Consider the following 18,278-nt stretch of genomic DNA (forward strand, 5'->3'; position numbering starts at 1 on the left):
CTAATCTCCGGAAAGCGCAAGCGCATCTCTGGACGCCCTTTATGGATCGAAAGTGGTCTACCAGTTGCTATAATTCTAACGAAAACTACAATATCCGAGCGGTATTTGGTATTATGCGTCCATTGTCGTTTACAGTTACAAACAAATGATTATTAAATTAGTGCCAAATGTAACCCGCACTTTCTGCATTTACTACGTGAAGCTATAAGACATCAGCGTGTCACAAATTATTATTGCTAACAAAAACGTGTATTCACGCGCGCGTAAAATAACTGCGGTCGATAGAGACTTACCGACCAATATTTGTAAAATTCTAAATTATTAGATGCGTCGAATCGATTTCATAACTTTCTTCCAGACGAAATATTTCACAGACAAAAAAAATTGCCACAACAAATTGGTATTACGCAAAACCAAATATGTATTTCACAAAAAAATCGATAATTTATTGACGCAAACACGCAAATAAATCTTTTCACTTTAGAAGAATTATTATTTTATTATGCTAATATGTTATACGTAAAAAAGAGAAAAATGACAATTTCTAAAAAGTCGTGTCGTCATTCGGCAGTTATAGCAAATTATGTAACGAATGGGGAAAAGGATAATAAAATGATGAAGTAAGTAAGATAAATAATTAATTTTTCAAGTTAATGACAAATGACTAACTTGGCGCTAAATTCATTAAAAAATTTAGATAATAATAAATGATCAGAGTATGTATTGCGTACACGTTTTTTGTTCTTAACAATAGTTGTCTTTTTTAACGTATAAAATATTTGCACAAGGATACCGACAATTATTATTAAGAAAAGAACAAAAACAAATACATACCCTGTTTGATTTTCACCTGTCCACAAGAGTGGATAATATTGTATAATAAAAATGAGTTTCGTAAGCACCTACATGTAATTTTTTTATATTTGTTTATAAGGAATCACATAATTATAGTGATAAGTTTTATTTTCTCTGTAAAATCATAATATTGTGAAAGGTAATTAACATATTCATATTTTTCATTTGTTTTTATAGAATAACGTAAGTTTATTATATTATAATAAATTTTTTATTCATAAGAAGTATATTTTTAATTTTATTTGGCTGTTCATCATCTTAGCTGCATATCGAGATAACGTAACAAAATTGTTTAAAAAGATTTAAATTTGAAAAAAAATTTATTTTACAGCTTCCAATTTTTATTAGTGATAAGGCTTTAGTAAATCTGAAAGAAATAAATTGTTATTACATTAGTACAGTATTACATTAGTTATTACGTTAGTACATTCTTACAGAAATTAGGAAAAATCGACAAACTTTAAAGTCGTCATTTTATTCTCTCTCCTTATTTTCTCCCTACCCTTGCCAGAGGGAATCTTGCCTCTACATAAAAGAACATTAACGTAAAGGATTATTATTATTAATGATAAATAATAGCAAATAAAAAATAAAGATACTTTTTTTATAAAACTTTTTTATCGATAATTTATTTGTATTATTTAATTGTGACATTAGTAAATGCAAAATTATATATATAAATAGCCTTTATATATTGACATATCTACTTTTGTACATATACAAGTAGCAAAAGGAGGAGAGCTTCGACAGGGAAAGAGGAGGAACTCAGAACTTGTCAAAAAGTGAAAGGTGTCTTTCTGTCTTCTCTATCCCCACACGATCTGAATTGCCAACGAAACCGATCTCTGTCTCTGTTTCCCTTTCTGTCTTTCTTCCTTTTTCCCTCACTGTGTCGTCTTGTAATCCAATACGAGCGCGTATTGGCACCAACATTTCCAGCCTGCCGGCAACATCCGCGCGAACGCCACGAGGATGATTTTCATTCAAGACTTCTCTCAGTAACGTCGAAGCGCGTTAACACGGCGATCTCACTTGTTGATACGCGGCGGTAAAGTGTATTTTCGAACGTACGTTGAACCGGGCACTTATTCTTAAGTACCGAGAGGTAGGACTGTTTACACGCGAATTAATTATCAGCTGTTGTCGAACATTTATTCACGCATAAGAAAAGAAACAAAGAAAGGATTTTTATTTTTTTTCTTTTTTTAATTAGAATACGTTATCATTTTTTTTGCAAGAAAGGTTTACGTAAAAAATAGTCACAATAATTTATATTTTCTAGTCACCGAAAGACAGTGACTACATAACCGATTTTGTAGTCACCGGTTCGTATTTATGTTACTTGTATTCTTTTGCTAGATGTCTGAATTTTATTCGTGAAAGTAAGGTAAATTAAATAGAAACTAAACCAAAATTGTAAACTTCAAATAAAGAAGTAATTTTTATTTTTATTTATGAGATAAATTTTTAACATTTAAATTCTTTTCATTCTTTTAATTTCCTAAAATTAAAAAGGTTTTTTAAAGAAAACTTATTTTTATAAAAGAATTATGAGAAAATGTAATATTTTCTAAATATAACATTTTATATTTTCTTGTTTGAATTGCTTATATAAATAATCAAAAATGTTGATAATCTTTCGATATAAAATCATTAGATTCTTGATCATTCTTTCTTTGTTGGATTGCAAACAAAAATAAATTAATTTTTTAACGTTTTGTAATACTTACTAAATTTTTGTATATTATTAATACTATACTAATAAACTATATATCAATAAATTATTGTATATTTCTTAATACTAATAAGTATTAATAACATACAATAAATGTACATTATTTCCTCTGAATTAACACAGCAACGATTATTTATAAACATAGCTTCCCATTCAAGTACTACGCGACTTATTCATTGAACCATTCGTGCTTCAAATAAAAACAAGCGAACAAGAAGATATGCGAGGAATCTTGTTGATCTCGTGATGAATTGCCAAAGTGACTGTGATTTAGTTTCTTCGGTGATACTCCCGTTCCTCGCAGTACTTTTCGCGAAGACTCAATAATATGGAAGAAAGTATATGTATGGAGAAGGAATGTCTGATCGAGAAGAGGAGGACGACTATCCTGAAAGAATGCAAGGAATTATTGCAGGAAGAGAGATCCGGGCGTTACAACAAGGATGCTTTTAGAAGAGTCTTCCATGATCAGGTATTGCCAAAAAAATAAAATAAAAATACTTTCTAAATCTCGTAGAGTCAAAAATCACTCGAAAACTGCACGAGCTCAATTCTTATTCCATAAAAGTGAAATTTTTACTCTTGTTAGAGTAACATTTCATTCTGCAAAATTAAGATAAATTAAAATATATTATATAAAGTAATTAATAATTTGATTAAATTATAATACTTTATCTTATCTTAAATAGCTTGCGTTTTTACTTTGGTGATTCTTTAAACATTAATGTTAGACAAAAATAACACTTTTGTAGCAAAAGAGAAAGAGAAATAAGTGATAATTATAAAAGAAGTTGAAGTATAGGAGAAATAATATTAATAAACTTTATGTGATTTACGAAACATAAGCTAATGAGCAAGTTAGATTAAAATGCTAGTTATAAACAATGGTTTAATAAACAAATATAAATGTCAAACTTTTCGATCGTATATTGTGGTCATCTTCAACAACAAACAATATTTAAAATAACAATTAATTTCAAATGCAATAAAAGTAAAATTGAAATTTGATTTGTTTGTTAAACCATTGTTTATAATTAACATTTCGATGTAGCTTACTCATTAACCCATGTTCCATAAATTATTGATTTCAAATTATGAAAGCATGAAGTTTTATATACTAATTTGAAACTTTATGTATACTTATAGTAAATTGCAGTATGTTTGCAAGAAAAGTTACAAAGTTTTAAAAAAAAGTTAATTGTATAAACATTTCTATAACTGTTGTGCCTTATAAATTGTACTTTTTGAGTATAGAAAAATGTTTCTAAATTCTGAATAGATTGTTTGAGACTAGCAATATACATGTTATATTTAATTTAACATATTTAATTTAAATTTTTCAACTAAATAAATTTGCATTATATACTTGTACAGAATACGTAAAACTGTCAGACAAAATCACGACTTTTTTTTAATAAAACAAGATTGCCGCCTTTATTTATGAAATATGAGAAGTATTCAAAGTTTTATGACACAGATTAATTTTATGACGACTTTTTCGAGAGTTCCAAAACAACCTGATATGCATTTCATGTATAAAGTAAGTCTCTCAAAGAAATCATGGAACTTGATAAAAAGTGTCATATCTCATGAGAAAGCGATTATTATTACATGCAAAAGTCATTAAATCGAAAAGCTGAAGACTCAGAACAGCAATATAAAAAAATGTGGTCAAGCGATTTAACCCTTTTACGCTCAATGGTACATACACGTATATTAAGAAAATGTTCTTGAAAGTCCAGAAAATTATACACACACACATATATTCAAGTATATATATGTTTGCGCGTATAAATATATAATATATAAGATACATACACATAGAATATATACATACCATATCTTTAAAAATACTTAGTAAAAAAATAACAAATTTTTGCAATTTATAACTGCAGAGACATTTTGGCTTCCTTATCAATGGTTTTACTAATCATGAACCACTGTACTGTCACTTCAAACATCTCGACAATATGACGCAACCCTGTGAAGGAACATGCATAAATATATATAAGTATGTATTGCATGTATGGCCAATATAGGACCACCAATCAATAAACAAATAAAAAATTGAACTAGTCAATAAACATATTAATAGAATTTTAATATAATTACATTTTTTAATAAAAAATAATATTTTAATCAATTCTTTATGAAAATTAGATCATAAAAAATACAATTAATACGCAATTTATTATTTTAGTCTTATTATTTTAATACTTTTTTAAAACTTACTGGTGATTGTTCAGCGATTGGTGCAGTGATATGTAGAAGGTATATAAAAGATGCTACAATTTTTTTTTTAAGTATTAAAATAGTTTTAACATATCATCAAAACTATTTTGTTATAGTATGATAATACTTTGGATTACAAAACACTTTATTGAGGAATTAAAAATAAATCAGCAAGATAATTTTGATTCAATTTCAATATTTTTGGACACATATTTAGAAATAAATTTTAATACTGCAAGATTTTATATGCTGCAGCAAAATTATTCATTTTGTGTATATGTAACTTATTTTATATACACACACACACACACACACACACACACACACACACACACACACACACACACACACACACACACATATACATGTATAAAAAATATAAAATACCAAATTATATGTGTAGTAAAATGTATAAAATAGTTCGTGTTTAAAGAACGAAATGTGTGAATTTAAAGAACAAAACGTTTGCATTTAAAAAACGAAACCAGAATAATATATTGTCGCATCTTAAATTATACGGACTAAACATGCATATACTGACAAATGAGAATTTTATCATTTTAGACTTAATTAATTCTTGAAGGAGAAATAAGATATTAATTATAGATAGAACATCAGCATATGCCCACAATTTTTGCGTTTGATTGATTGTTATTATTGTTAAATTTATACTGTGACTGTAAAGGAAATTGTAATGTTGAAATGTTTTGCTTTTAATTCATATAAATATGTAACTACATATAACATTCTCTTATTCATTTAATTCGGCCTATCGTAAACTATTTTATATATATAACGAAAGGATAGAACGTCCTCGTGATCGTAATCTGGCACTTTCTTAAAGCGGCCATGAAGAATTGCAATTATTGTAATTATTGGCTTGCTGCCTCGCTTTCTTTCGTGATGAAAAAGAAGGCTCGCGTGGCACTAAACATGAAACATCGATGTTACGTCACCCAGGAATATATTGGCATGTCGAGCAATTACGGTTCTTTTAAAAAGCATTTACAAGTTTTTTTCAATTGTCCTTTTTCATCGCGAATCTTGTATCTGTATTTAGATACTAAAGTAATATTTACTTAAATAAAATAATCATATTCATAAAGCAAAACTATAAGCAAGTATAATATGAAAATTTTGTAAATTTTAATAAGTATTAACAAATAGTAAAAACCAAGATTGTTATTTTTAATTTTAATCATAAAATTAATACTTTTAACGTAGCAGATTCTAAAAGTGAATCGCTTTCAAATAATCATAGAATTGGTTTATTTTTAAGATATCAACATTTCAGAAAATAAAATGTGTTTGTTTAAAAGTAAAAATATATGAGATATTTTTAAATAACACGCATTATTATAATACATACTATTACAAATATTTAACATTTCTCACAAATAGATTAATTTCCATCTTCTTAAAAATTATTTATAATTTTTATTACAATTAAGAATAGAAACATTTCCAATAATTATTTCTTCTTTATTAAATAAACCAAAAGGTTTTATACATATTTACAAAATTTATACATATTTAACATATTTAACATATTTAAATTTTCTGAAATAGTTTGTGCAAAGTTCTCTTTTACATCAAAAAAATTTTATCGAAGAAATTTTTTGCGTATATATTCTGAATTCTTGCAGAACACCTTTCTTTTAATCCGTCACACAAACATAAAAAAAATAGAACAAAACACGTATTTGCACACATACACACACACACACACCAGGGCTATAAGATTACAATCACTCACCCAGTCAATCATTTCACACTTCGATCAAAAGCGTTGTCATTACATCGTTTAAAATTGCGCAAAGTTTTTTGACAAATGTGACATATACTTATCGTTTTTTTTACATTAAGACACAAAGTTTCAATCCTATTTAAGATCGCTAATAAAAGCTTATTTAATGCATTAATTTGCAAAGACTTGTCATAAGGACATCGATAATTGAACAATTTTGCTAGCTCAGATTAAAAGAATCTCTTTACGCGAAATCTGAGCATTTTGCTCCAGAATGAGAAGATAAGTCCATTCATGCGCGGCATCTCTCTTCCAATTATGAAGATACTTTGCCAAATAAGGAAAGCTGCGACGAGATTTCCTTATCGGAACTGAAATGCTTTCGACTGAGATTTGCGATCTTGAACCATGTACCCATTTATCGGACAATCGTCTCCTTTGTAGAAAATCGCGATCAGCGGGCAATGAGTTCACTCTCGAGAATCCGCGTAGGAAAAGGAGACCCGAGGCGGCGGTGACGATATGATCGAAGTAAACGAGGGGCTCTATCGAGGGCCTCTGATTTTCGATCAAGGTGGCCGATCGCCCCAGGCGCGAGGCCTTGATGCCCCGAGCGCCTCCCGGCCGCTGGGGACCGATCAATCGATCGCAGAGACCAATCGTAGAGCAGGACATAGCGTCGGCCGGGACCGACATCTCGTTTACTAACTATCCATTAACCCTTTAATCGCCGTCGGCGCAAATCGCCCAAGCGTTATCGATTGTCATTATCGATTACATACCCTTTTACGTTATTAAAACGTCAAGGATTTATTTATTAAATTTAATTAAACAGTAAAAAGTAATTATAAATTTGAGACTTCAAATTAAAATTAATTAAACGTTTAATTAAAATTAATTTTGTTTAATTAAATTTAATTGAAATACGAAACAAATAATATCTGTTTCTGATGTACGTTAATGCTTTAACATAAGTTTCTTAATGTTGAGTTGAACAAATGTAAATTAAATTCAATTAAATATTTCCGTTTAAAATTATATCACAAAAATAAATAAGCTGTTCTGTCATTAAGGAGATGCTAAAGTCGAGTTTTACCGACTAAACAACGTCGATTTACAATACATATGTATGATTTAGGAAACATTAATACGTCACTATTTGCTACTATATCAATATTGCACGCATGTAAATGCACAAATTTTGCACAATAATCTTTTGTGTTAAATATCCATAGATAGAGCCAAATGCCATGCTCTCACTTGTGTCTAATATATAAATATATGAGTTTTTTTTAAGATTGAGTCCTTTATTTTTTTTTTTATTCAGTGAAAATACATGTTATAAATCTAAAATGGTTCGGGCATTACCGGTGTGTGTATATCACTAATCTCACGAGGTTGGGACACGTGGTTCTGGATCTCGTATGTGACAAGGGAGCACGCGGAGTAATCTCTCATGACACTGACCCATTTCTTAACGATCGAGAGTGAAATATATACCTGCGTACAGCAGGCCGTCGAGATCCACGCTGATGGTGATCGATACGCGTCATATCGATGTCAACGTTGACGCCGTCATACGCACCTGAGGCTAGAATTTTAATAAATACACTTCCATTATCACATATTAACTTTGCCCCAGATTACTCGTACATGTAATGAGAGTCAAATTTTAAGCGATTTACATATCAAATGTACAGTCCGTTGGATAGTTTGCAGTATCAATTCTCTCAGTGAGATGCGTATCGTCGTGTTCCAATAAATAATATCTTGTTGCAGTTTTTTTTACATAAAATTAAATTAATGAAGAGTTTAAATCCTTCTAAAAATTTATCGTACCATTAATCTTTCTCGCAACGAGAAATTTTAATAAGAAATCGCATTCTCTATTTTATGATTTATCAACGTTTTTCAGATGCTTCTTAGGAAATTATTTACACTGTTCGATCAAGATTCCGACGGATTACTGAGACAAGATGAATGGCTTGAATTCCTCAAGGGGAGACTGACGTAAGAACATTCCCATTATATAAACAACCATGTATACGCATACGATGTAATCTTCTAATGATACTTGAATAATGCTTATGTTTGTTTCATTAAATGTTATTTCTTATTTCTTTATCAGAAACGAGAAGCAAAATGATTTTATTGATCAGATTGAAAGCGTTACATACGTGCTGTGTGGGGAGCACCCAGTAAATCTCTCCAATTTTCAACAAATATTTTATACTAAAGGGGTAAATCATATTATTTTTACATCTATAAAAGATTAGATGAGCAAAAAAATTAAAATTAATAACTTAAATAAGGGAATTGTAGTCTATATCTTATTGCATATTTACATAATGTATTCATAATAATTCCTCTCATTGGATCATCTTCAATATAGCGCTAGTTATTAATAAACAGGCTAAGATTTAAAACAAAGTGTACGTGCAAGTTTAATCATTTCTATTACGTGTCATTAGTAGAGTCGCTTAATGTGCATCTGTAAAGTAGAACTATGTATTTTTTCATTCAATGTTTTTTTGATATATGTCAGGTTGACAACAGCATTTTTTTCACTTAATACATTATGAATAATATGTGAACATGCAATAAGTTCCAACGTATGGCTTTTCAGCTTCTTCATTTAAATTATTGAATTTTATTTTCTTTAAGTCTTGCATAAGGTTTTGTTTTTAAAATTAATGTTTTTTATATTGTAGATTGTTGAAAAATTGTTCCGGTTAATTGATTATGAAAACGCGGGATACGTAACATCTGCCCAAATTATGGATATGATATCTTGCGTGAGTAATACCAGGTAACATGCTTATTGTAAAAGCTTATTATTTCTTTTGTTGTTATTAAATTTTTTACTATTATTAGTTTTACGTTATTATTTACTGACTAAAATTTTGTGTTAGACCACGTGCTGGCTTTGATAAAGGCAACCTCGAGTGGTTGGAAAAGATATTTAAGCAAACTGTTGGAAACAAGGCGGAAATATGCCGCGAAGAATTCAAAACAATCGTCACTTCGAAGAACGTAGGCAGGAGACATATTAAGTATTCTTCATCCTTCAAATGCAAAATTCCGATTGCTTGTATTTCTAATATAAAATTCATAATTTTATATTTTTTCTCAATGTTATTGCTATTTCTTGTTCTAAGTGTGCAAACAAATTTATTGAATTTTGAGTTAAAAAAAATAGATCTAGCAACTTTATTTATCAAAAAATAAATCAATTGTGATATTTTTGTTACAATTTAGCCATTTTTTACTGAGAGAGTATTTCAAATATTCGACAAAGACAACTCCGGCACAATATCGCTCCCAGAATTTTTAGACGCCATGCATCAATTCGCTGGAAAATCTCCGAATGATAAGATTAGGTTTCTCTTCAAAGTTTATGATATCGATGGTAATATTCACGTTTTATTACTCATTTAAATATTTGTGTAAAAATTTGTATTTCTCTCAAAATTAAGAAATATAATAATAAGGATGATAGTAAATTATATAAATAAAGTTTAAAAAATAAAGTTTAAGCATAAATCATCAAAAGTATAAAAAAAAAATTTATTTTTTTAAATAAAATTTTTTTGTTATTTAAATAAATAATTTTCTTTAACATTCCTTGACTTTTAACTGATTTATAGAAACAACTTTTTTAATCATTTATAGTTTTAAAAAAGTCACTTTTTTTAAGTCGGAAAAAAAACAAAAAATTCTAGATTTTTTTCTTCAAAATAATGTTCATGTGATATTAATATGATCAATTTATTAAAATGATAGTAGGAATACATATATTCATATGCATATATGTATATATTAACTATATGTATATACATTTATCTATTCAAAAAATTTTGAAAAATTAAAGCATATTTGTGAAAAACTAAGATATCTTCAAAACCTTTTAAGAAATTTTTATCTGAATGTAATCACCTTAATTACTTGAGTAATTTTTTCAAATGATGAAAGGTGATGGATTAATACAACTTCGCGAGCTGGAACATGTAATGAGAGCTTGTATGGAAGAAAATGAAATGAAGTTCAGCGACGAACAGATTAAAGAACTAACAGTTGCACTCTTTGAGGATGCTGATCAAGACAACAGAGGAACGATCACTTTTGAAGCTCTAAAAAGGCAATTAGAGAAGCACGAAGGTCTGCTAGAAAATCTTTCGATCAGGTGAGTCAAAAAATTATATGAAGTAAAAAGTTTATAAGTACAGAGTTATGAAATTCAAAGAATTAGAATAGTAAATTATTCAGTTAATACTACTACTGGAATTCTTGACTTTTTAATGTTCAATTATTAAATTTAATTCTATAATTTTAAACAAATTCTAAAAGCAAATAGTAAATGTAAAGAATAAGAATATAATAATTGCAGCATAGATCGATGGTTGGTACCACCGCAGCCGAAGATCAAACAAAAATCCATTACGAAGACTTTTTTGTCTCTTCGTCCATACCAACTCACCAAGCCATACGTAAAGAATAATTATGTCTTTATTGTTTTTATTTCGATATTCATATTTATCAACGTAGCTCTCTTTGTCACCCGTCTCTATGAATATCGAAATGAAAGTGCCTATATAATGCTCGCGCGTGCATGCGGTAAGGAAAATATAATAATAATAATAAGCACAACTAGTTTTATTTACTAGCATTTAAATTTACTGTGTGAACATGTTGTAATAATTTTTAATTTTATTTATAATAAAAAGTTTGTAAATTAACTTTGGAATTAAAACTTTGGAATTAATTTTTAACAAACGTTGATTAACATTAAATCTCATTAAATTTTAATTTTAATTAATATGTAAACATAAATGTAAAAATTAAAATTATTTTGAAAATATATTTTAGGGCAATGTCTGAATTTTGACTGCTCGTTCATCCTGGTCTTGATGTTACGCCAGTGCATTACATTTTTGCGAACGCATAGCTTTAATTTCGTACTACCTCTAGATCATCATATATATCTTCATAAAATGATGGGGATTTTGATCGGAATCTTCAGCATTGTACACACTCTGATGCATCTTATTTACCGTGGTATATTTAGTAGCTTTTAATTTTATTAATAATATGATCTTATACTAACTGTTATATCACTTTACAGTGTAATTTAAAATATAGAAAACTTTTCGCTAAAACCTTAGCAAAGGCTGTATTAAATAATTTTTATTATCTTAACGTTTGATTTAATACTTTATTATATATTAAGTTACTATTATTTTATTTAAATGTAAGATTAAATTAAAATTACAATTAATGACGTTTAATTATATATTTGTAGGTACGGTAGTAATAAAAGACAACGAGATAAATAGCAAAAACTACACCATGTTTGAATGGCTGTTAACAAGTCGACCCGGACAATTCGGTCTGGTGGCAGGCAGTGCATATCCGACTGGGGTAGTTCTGCTTATAATACTCGTCATTATGATTGTCTGTTCAATGCCGTTTGTACGCCGTGGAGGTAGTTTCGAGGTACAGACATATTTCGTGTTGTTACATCTAGTTGCTTTTTAATTTTTCTTATAAGCTTTACGATCCAAAATGTTTAAGAGCAATACTTTCATCGTTCTTTTAATTAAAATAATTCTTTGTTACAAGATATTTTATTGGTCCCATCTGTTATACATACCATTCTGGATTCTGATGATCTTCCATGGCCCTAACTACTGGAAATGGTTTGTTGGCCCAGGCGTCATATATTTAGTAGAAAGGATTCGTCGGCTCGTGTGGTTACGTTCTCAACAGGGAAAGACATATATAAGTTCCGGTTTACTTCTGCCTTCGAAGGTGACTCACCTGGTCATCAAGAGACCACCCAATTTTCATTTTCGTCCCGGCGATTATGTGTTCGTTAAAATTCCAGTGATAGCAAAATACGAATGGCATCCTTTTACCATTAGCAGTGCTCCCGAACAAGCAGGCAAGTTATTAAATTCTTGCATTTTGATTGCTATTGCTTTTTTTGTGTTGAAATTGCATGAATATATTATTTATTATTTTGTATCAAAGTTAATGTATAATTTTTGTACAGACTATATATGGCTGCACATTCGTGCTGTTGGTGAGTGGACCAACACTGTATATTCGTACTTTGAGAAAGAGCAAATAAAACTTCATTGTCCCGATATTTTGCCTGCCGAAAACTGCGACACTACCTGCACGCCCCAAAAGAAACCGTAAGATTGTATTTTAATTAAAAATTTATGCAAAGTCCATACACAAAATAATTTTACATTGTGCGCAAAATTCAATTCGTTTAACAGTTTGTAACAAATAAATTATGGCGTTCTAATTCGCACATCATGTACAGCCATAAAACTGATGTCCAAACATATAAAAGAATATTGAATATTATTTTATGCTAGAAATTCAGTAAATAATATTAATCTTTTAGATAAGCTTAATTAAAAGTGCAAAAGTAAAATTAGATGTTATATTAATAAAAATAGATTAAAAGATGTATTTAAATAAATGACAACAGGGCGTCGGTTCTACTTTATTCCTATCTTTCTATGTTTTTACTTAAATTTGAAAACGTGTATAAAAAATAATAAATTGGAATTACGGAATAGTGTAAAATAAATCAGATAATCTTATATAGACAGTCTTACAAAACTAATTGTCCCGATACAGAATATAAAAGATTATTTTAAGTTACAACTTTATCAAATATTATAATTTTTAAGAAATCTTGATTGAAAGTGAAAATTTTTGACAGTAATGCATTTTCAACAAAATTGAAAGTGCTTTTAAATTGTAAAATTAAATTAATTTCGTGTTAATTTTTAATATATATCTCATTGTGCAGTTTCTTCAGTGCCAAAAAGTCATCATTTTTCATGAAGCGGAAATCTTTATTGGAATCCATACCTCATACTCACACTCTGGACAACCCCACATTCGTATCTGATTTATCGAATGTCGTGTCATCTTCGTATGCAACAATTAATAATGAGTCTGCACATTTAAGAACTACTACAGAACGTAAGACTTATTTAAAAAGTATTAGAGTAAAATTGTCTATTATGAGATACCTTTTTTTAGAGGTTTATACTTTATTTAATTTATACCATTATATATAACTCCTATTTTTATATTCAAATTATAGTAAATATATTTAAGTTTCATTGCCAAAAGTTAGCAATCGATAATAGTTAGTCTTTGCTGTATAAGAAATTTTTTTATCAAAATTGCCGATTTTGCAAATTCAAAAAGAAGGTTTCTAATATGAGATACAAATGGTTTTTTTTTTATATAAAATGGGTCTTATCGGCTTAAACCTTATTAGATTCAAATTAGGCTTAAAACTCAAAATCTAGTTGACCAATCAAATATTTTTTTAATGCTCAAAAACTTTTGTACGCAGCCATTTTTCTCCAAAATTTATTCTATTTGAAATATTTTAAAGTTTTAGTGTTAATGCTCAGAGTAATAATTTTCAAGCTACATAATTCGAAAGTCCTCAATGAAAAACTTATAGCATTTTGGAAAGTTCTCGAAGTCAGAATATGCAATAATAAATGGGGATTTTTGAGTGTCTCATATTCTGAGTTCCGCGCTTTTGCGATTATACGATCATCAAATCTAATATTTACAATTAAGCAAATCATCACATCCGTATTTTTCTATTAATACGACTTTATTCTATCACTGCATGCAAAATTGATCACCAAATATTTGTTTATTTTATAATAAACAAGATTTAAAGACTTATCTCAATAAATCTTGATAACATCCAATTAAAAAAAATTTGTTTTTTAACGACTGCACGCATAATCTAATAATGAATTTTCTACTATAAAGATTTCACCCCAAGAATAATAAGTTTATGATGATGACCAATCACATGCGTTTATTAATGTAACAAAAACTTCATATTAGGAACCTTTCCCGTAAAAGGCGACTTTATTCTATATAATTTGTATTAAAAACAAAAAAGTAATAGACTCAAACTTACATTAATCATATAATTACGTTATTATTACTGTAATAAATTTATATAACAAGAACATTTTCAAAGTTATAAAATATTTATATTGTACAAAAATTTGTCTAATAGATACGCCAGAAACAAATAAGGAATTGATAGATGTGTCTGCGAGACGAGATAGTAAACTGCACCAATTATTCATTAGCAAAATGCCTCTTTCAAAATCATACTCGATGCCCGATATGCAAATCAGAAACAAGAAAAGGGAACGGCTCAATGTGTAAGCAAATTGATATTACATAATATCGCATTTTTGCTTACGTATTTTATCTGATAATTAACTCCCCAAATATTTTATCAATAATATAATATTATTAACAATTATAAAAATCTTTATATGTATACAAAAGTTTTAATCTTTTTTTTCAACCCTCTAATGTAATTATTTCAAATTAAAATACTTTTCTACTGTTTTGTGTTCTTGTAAGGCTGGTATTAAACTTTCTGAAAGGCCATTTATTATGATTCGAAGATGCATATAATGTTAAAAATAACATTTGATACAATGAATGATGAAAAGTTTTATATTTGACGCTACATTCAATATGAATTCCAGCAAAAGTAAAAACTGCTAAAGCATATAAATTTATTTGCTTTGTTGTGAGGGAAAATATTGTGTTCTCAGTATGCGTAAATGGATTTTGTTGTTTTAAAAATGGATTTTAATTGATGGTAATTGACCAAGCAACAGTTTAAAGGCGACTGCATAAAAACGAAAAAAAAAGGACTAAAACCTTTGCATACACCTAATATTTTATATTTATATATACGTATAATAAGTGGTATTCTTTTAGACTTCGAGATTACATGAGATCTGAATCTGAAAGGAATTTTGATGAATGTGCGCGATTTAAGTCATTGGGCTTAGCTTACTTGAGTCCGCAGAACAAATCGTTGGCTCAGAGTTTCCGATATATGCGGACGAAACCAACTATTATCGCTTTTAAAACACCCAATTTCGAAATGGGCGATCGAGATTACGAAATTAACGAATCGTCAAACGTTGGTAAGTTGGGTAAAAGATAAGAATTTATTGCATAGAAAGTATTTCATAAAAGAGAAAAGACTCTTTGCAAATTAGTAGAATAATTACAACATTATATAATAATTATATAATAATATTATAATTGTAATAATTATATCTGTAAAATATTATTTAAACTACCAGTTGCATTTATAAATTATATAAAAAGTGATTATTAAAAAATGTAAAATTATTTTACAAAATACTTTTACTTATCATACGTATGTTTAAAGTATCAAATGCGGAGGGAAATGAAATAATACCAGTTACGCCGATATCAATACAAATTGCGGCGGAGGAAGGAAGATTGAAACAAGGGTTTAGTGAAGCAATGGATAGTGTGGATAGTTTAGATGTGAAAATCAGTGGATCTTCTCAAACAACTATAAATTATCCTGAAGGAAAACCATTAGAGGTAGGTCTTTTAATAATTTTCATTATTTTTTCTTCAGATCCTTTAAATTATTTCGCGTGAATAATGTGTCGTCATCACAGATCTTTTTAGACGGTCCTTATGGGGCACCGTCAAGTCACATTTTTCGAGCGCAGCATGCTGTTCTGATCGCCACAGGAATCGGAGTTACACCTTTTGCTTCTATATTACAATCAATTATGCATCGTTATTGGAAAGCGAGACACACCTGTCCAAAATGTTCTTTCTCTTGGTCTAGTGAAATTCCGCATACTATAATGAATTTACGGAAGGTAAATATATTTACATTTTCTCATGAATCTGTTTTTCACTTACTGATTTTATTACTTTGGAATAAGGTTTCTTTAAGTTACTAATGCTCAATAAAGTTGCTAATAATATTGTGAAGTTCGTAATAACAGAAAATATCAATGCGTATCATATTAATATACGCAAAATAAAATTTTCAATTTAAAAAATTTTTGTAATATAAAATATTAAATACATCACAGAAATATTCAATGTTGTGACACATTTAGATTTAACGAAGGTTATTTAATAAAAGTCATTTCATAGGTGGACTTCTTTTGGATTAACCGGAATCAAAATTCGTTTGAGTGGTTCGTAAACTTATTGTCTCAGCTCGAGATAGAACAGGCTGAGTTGGGCACCACCATGGAACACTTCCTAGAGATGCATATGTACATCACAAGCGCATTGCAAAAGAACGACATGAAGGCAGTTGGCTTGCAATTAGCACTAGAACTTTTGCACGAAAAGGTCAGAAATAAATCTGCATAATCATATGTAATTATTTAAGTATCTTCAATTATTTTATTAGGTCAATATGTATAAAATGTCCGATTTTGATTCATTATATCTCAAACAAGAAGCAATACATTTAATCAAAGTATGCGCATAAACCATCGACATAGTTTTAACGGTAGCTTGTTTATGCCAATTGTGAAGAAACCAGCAGAGCTGCAATGAAATCGTGAAAGGCGTTTTCCACAGCTTGTTGAGAATTAAATATTTTTCCTTGCAAAAAATAATCCAATGCCTGAAAGATGAGGTAATCAATTGGTGCAAAATCTGGTGAATAATGTGGGTGACGGAGGAATTCTAGTCTGGCTCCTGGAATTTGAGCAGCACGGTTTGTGCGACATATGATCAAGTGTTGTCCTGCAATAAGATTAGCCTGTTTCTATTCATCAATCTTGACTTAATCGAAACTTCTCTCATCATTTTACGAATTCTTTACTTATCCATGGTTTCACAAAAATTGTTCTGAAAAAGACAATTCAAAAGATAATTTTGTACAAATCAAAGCCTGTGTTTAAAAGAGTGATGATGGATCTTCACAATAAAAAAACCCTCAAAAACTAAGTAAAAATTAAAGTAAAATGTCAGATAGATATCAACTCTTAAACATAGTACTTAAAAAAATTGGGCATTTCATATATACTTAATGACTTAATATTAGTTTTCAAATTTAATAAAATTTCTAATAGAATTTAAATAAATGATAAGTTTAGCGTATTAATGTTATTTGTTGTTGTTACTTGTCATTAATCAGGAAAAACGAGACCTCATCACAGGTTTGAAAACCAGAACGAATGCTGGTCGTCCCAATTGGGATAAGATATTCAAGCAACTCCAGGATAAGAAGAAAGGAAAAATTACGATTTTCTTTTGTGGATCACCACAACTGGCCAGGATTCTTCGATATAAATGCGATCAATTCGGATTTTGCTTTAGAAAAGAATCCTTCTGATATTTTAGAAAGAAACAAATATAATAATTATTGTGTTGAAAATCATATTGTATGTAAAAAAATATTAACATAGTAGTTAATAATTTATCGTGAATACATTTTCTTATTAATCTCACGAATTATAATAGAAGTGTATGTAATAATACGTCTTCTTGATATAATAAAATCATTTTTCTCACAATCAGTGTGATTAAACACGACGCCAATTTAGAGCAATGTCTTTCATTGTCATTGATTTTTTATGAAAAACTTACAAATCATAGCAATGTACATAAATATGTATGCCATATTTATTGCTAATAGGTTGTCGACATTTTGTATTAACAAAAATTAGAAAAAAAATGATAAAGTAAGTTTGTTAGAAAGAAATGTACATAACATTTAAAAGAAATATTAGATTTAATAGATTTATATATATATATATATATATAAAATTTAAATTTAAAAGTAAATTTAAATAAATTTTCCTGAGTTCCAATAAAATTCTC

At 28.7% G+C, this 18,278-nt stretch overlaps 1 protein-coding gene across 5 annotated transcripts; it reads left to right on the plus strand.

Moving 5' to 3' along the window:
• Positions 1-1,786: 1,786 nt before the first annotated feature.
• LOC105205231 (NADPH oxidase 5) lies at positions 1,787-17,971 on the plus strand. Of its 5 annotated transcripts, none has more exons than XM_011174535.3 (20): positions 1,787-1,960; positions 2,714-3,062; positions 8,485-8,579; positions 8,698-8,809; positions 9,281-9,378; positions 9,482-9,602; positions 9,828-9,978; positions 10,542-10,752; positions 10,957-11,183; positions 11,436-11,624; positions 11,869-12,062; positions 12,189-12,510; positions 12,622-12,766; positions 13,399-13,574; positions 14,650-14,800; positions 15,375-15,586; positions 15,838-16,019; positions 16,100-16,309; positions 16,593-16,796; positions 17,593-17,790. In XM_011174535.3, exons 2-20 carry the CDS (start codon positions 2,919-2,921, stop codon positions 17,788-17,790), a joined length of 3,342 nt encoding a protein of 1,113 aa, XP_011172837.1. In that variant the 5' UTR covers positions 1,787-1,960; positions 2,714-2,918. The 5 variants fall into 5 exon arrangements, with proteins under 5 accessions (XP_011172837.1, XP_011172836.1, XP_011172838.1 ...); XM_011174534.3 differs by having other exon boundaries at positions 2,736-3,062; XM_011174536.3 differs by having other exon boundaries at positions 1,789-1,922; positions 2,736-3,062.
• The last annotated feature ends 307 nt before the right edge of the window (positions 17,972-18,278 follow it).

The sequence above is a fragment of the Solenopsis invicta genome, chromosome 6, assembly GCF_016802725.1.
Source record: "Solenopsis invicta isolate M01_SB chromosome 6, UNIL_Sinv_3.0, whole genome shotgun sequence".
Lineage (NCBI taxonomy): Eukaryota > Metazoa > Arthropoda > Insecta > Hymenoptera > Formicidae > Solenopsis > Solenopsis invicta.

What these genes read in the sequence shown, in the direction of transcription:
- LOC105205231 (XM_011174535.3), top strand. Translation starts at nt 2,919, where the DNA reads ATGGAAGAAAGTATATGTATGGAGAAGGAATGTCTGATCGAGAAGAGG. An exon ending in CAATCGTCACTTCGAAGAAC is followed by an intron (nt 9,603 to 9,827) that starts GTAGGCAGGAGA and finishes GTTACAATTTAG; the next exon opens with CCATTTTTTACTGAGAGAGT. An exon ending in GCCGTGGAGGTAGTTTCGAG is followed by an intron (nt 12,063 to 12,188) that starts GTACAGACATAT and finishes CTTTGTTACAAG; the next exon opens with ATATTTTATTGGTCCCATCT.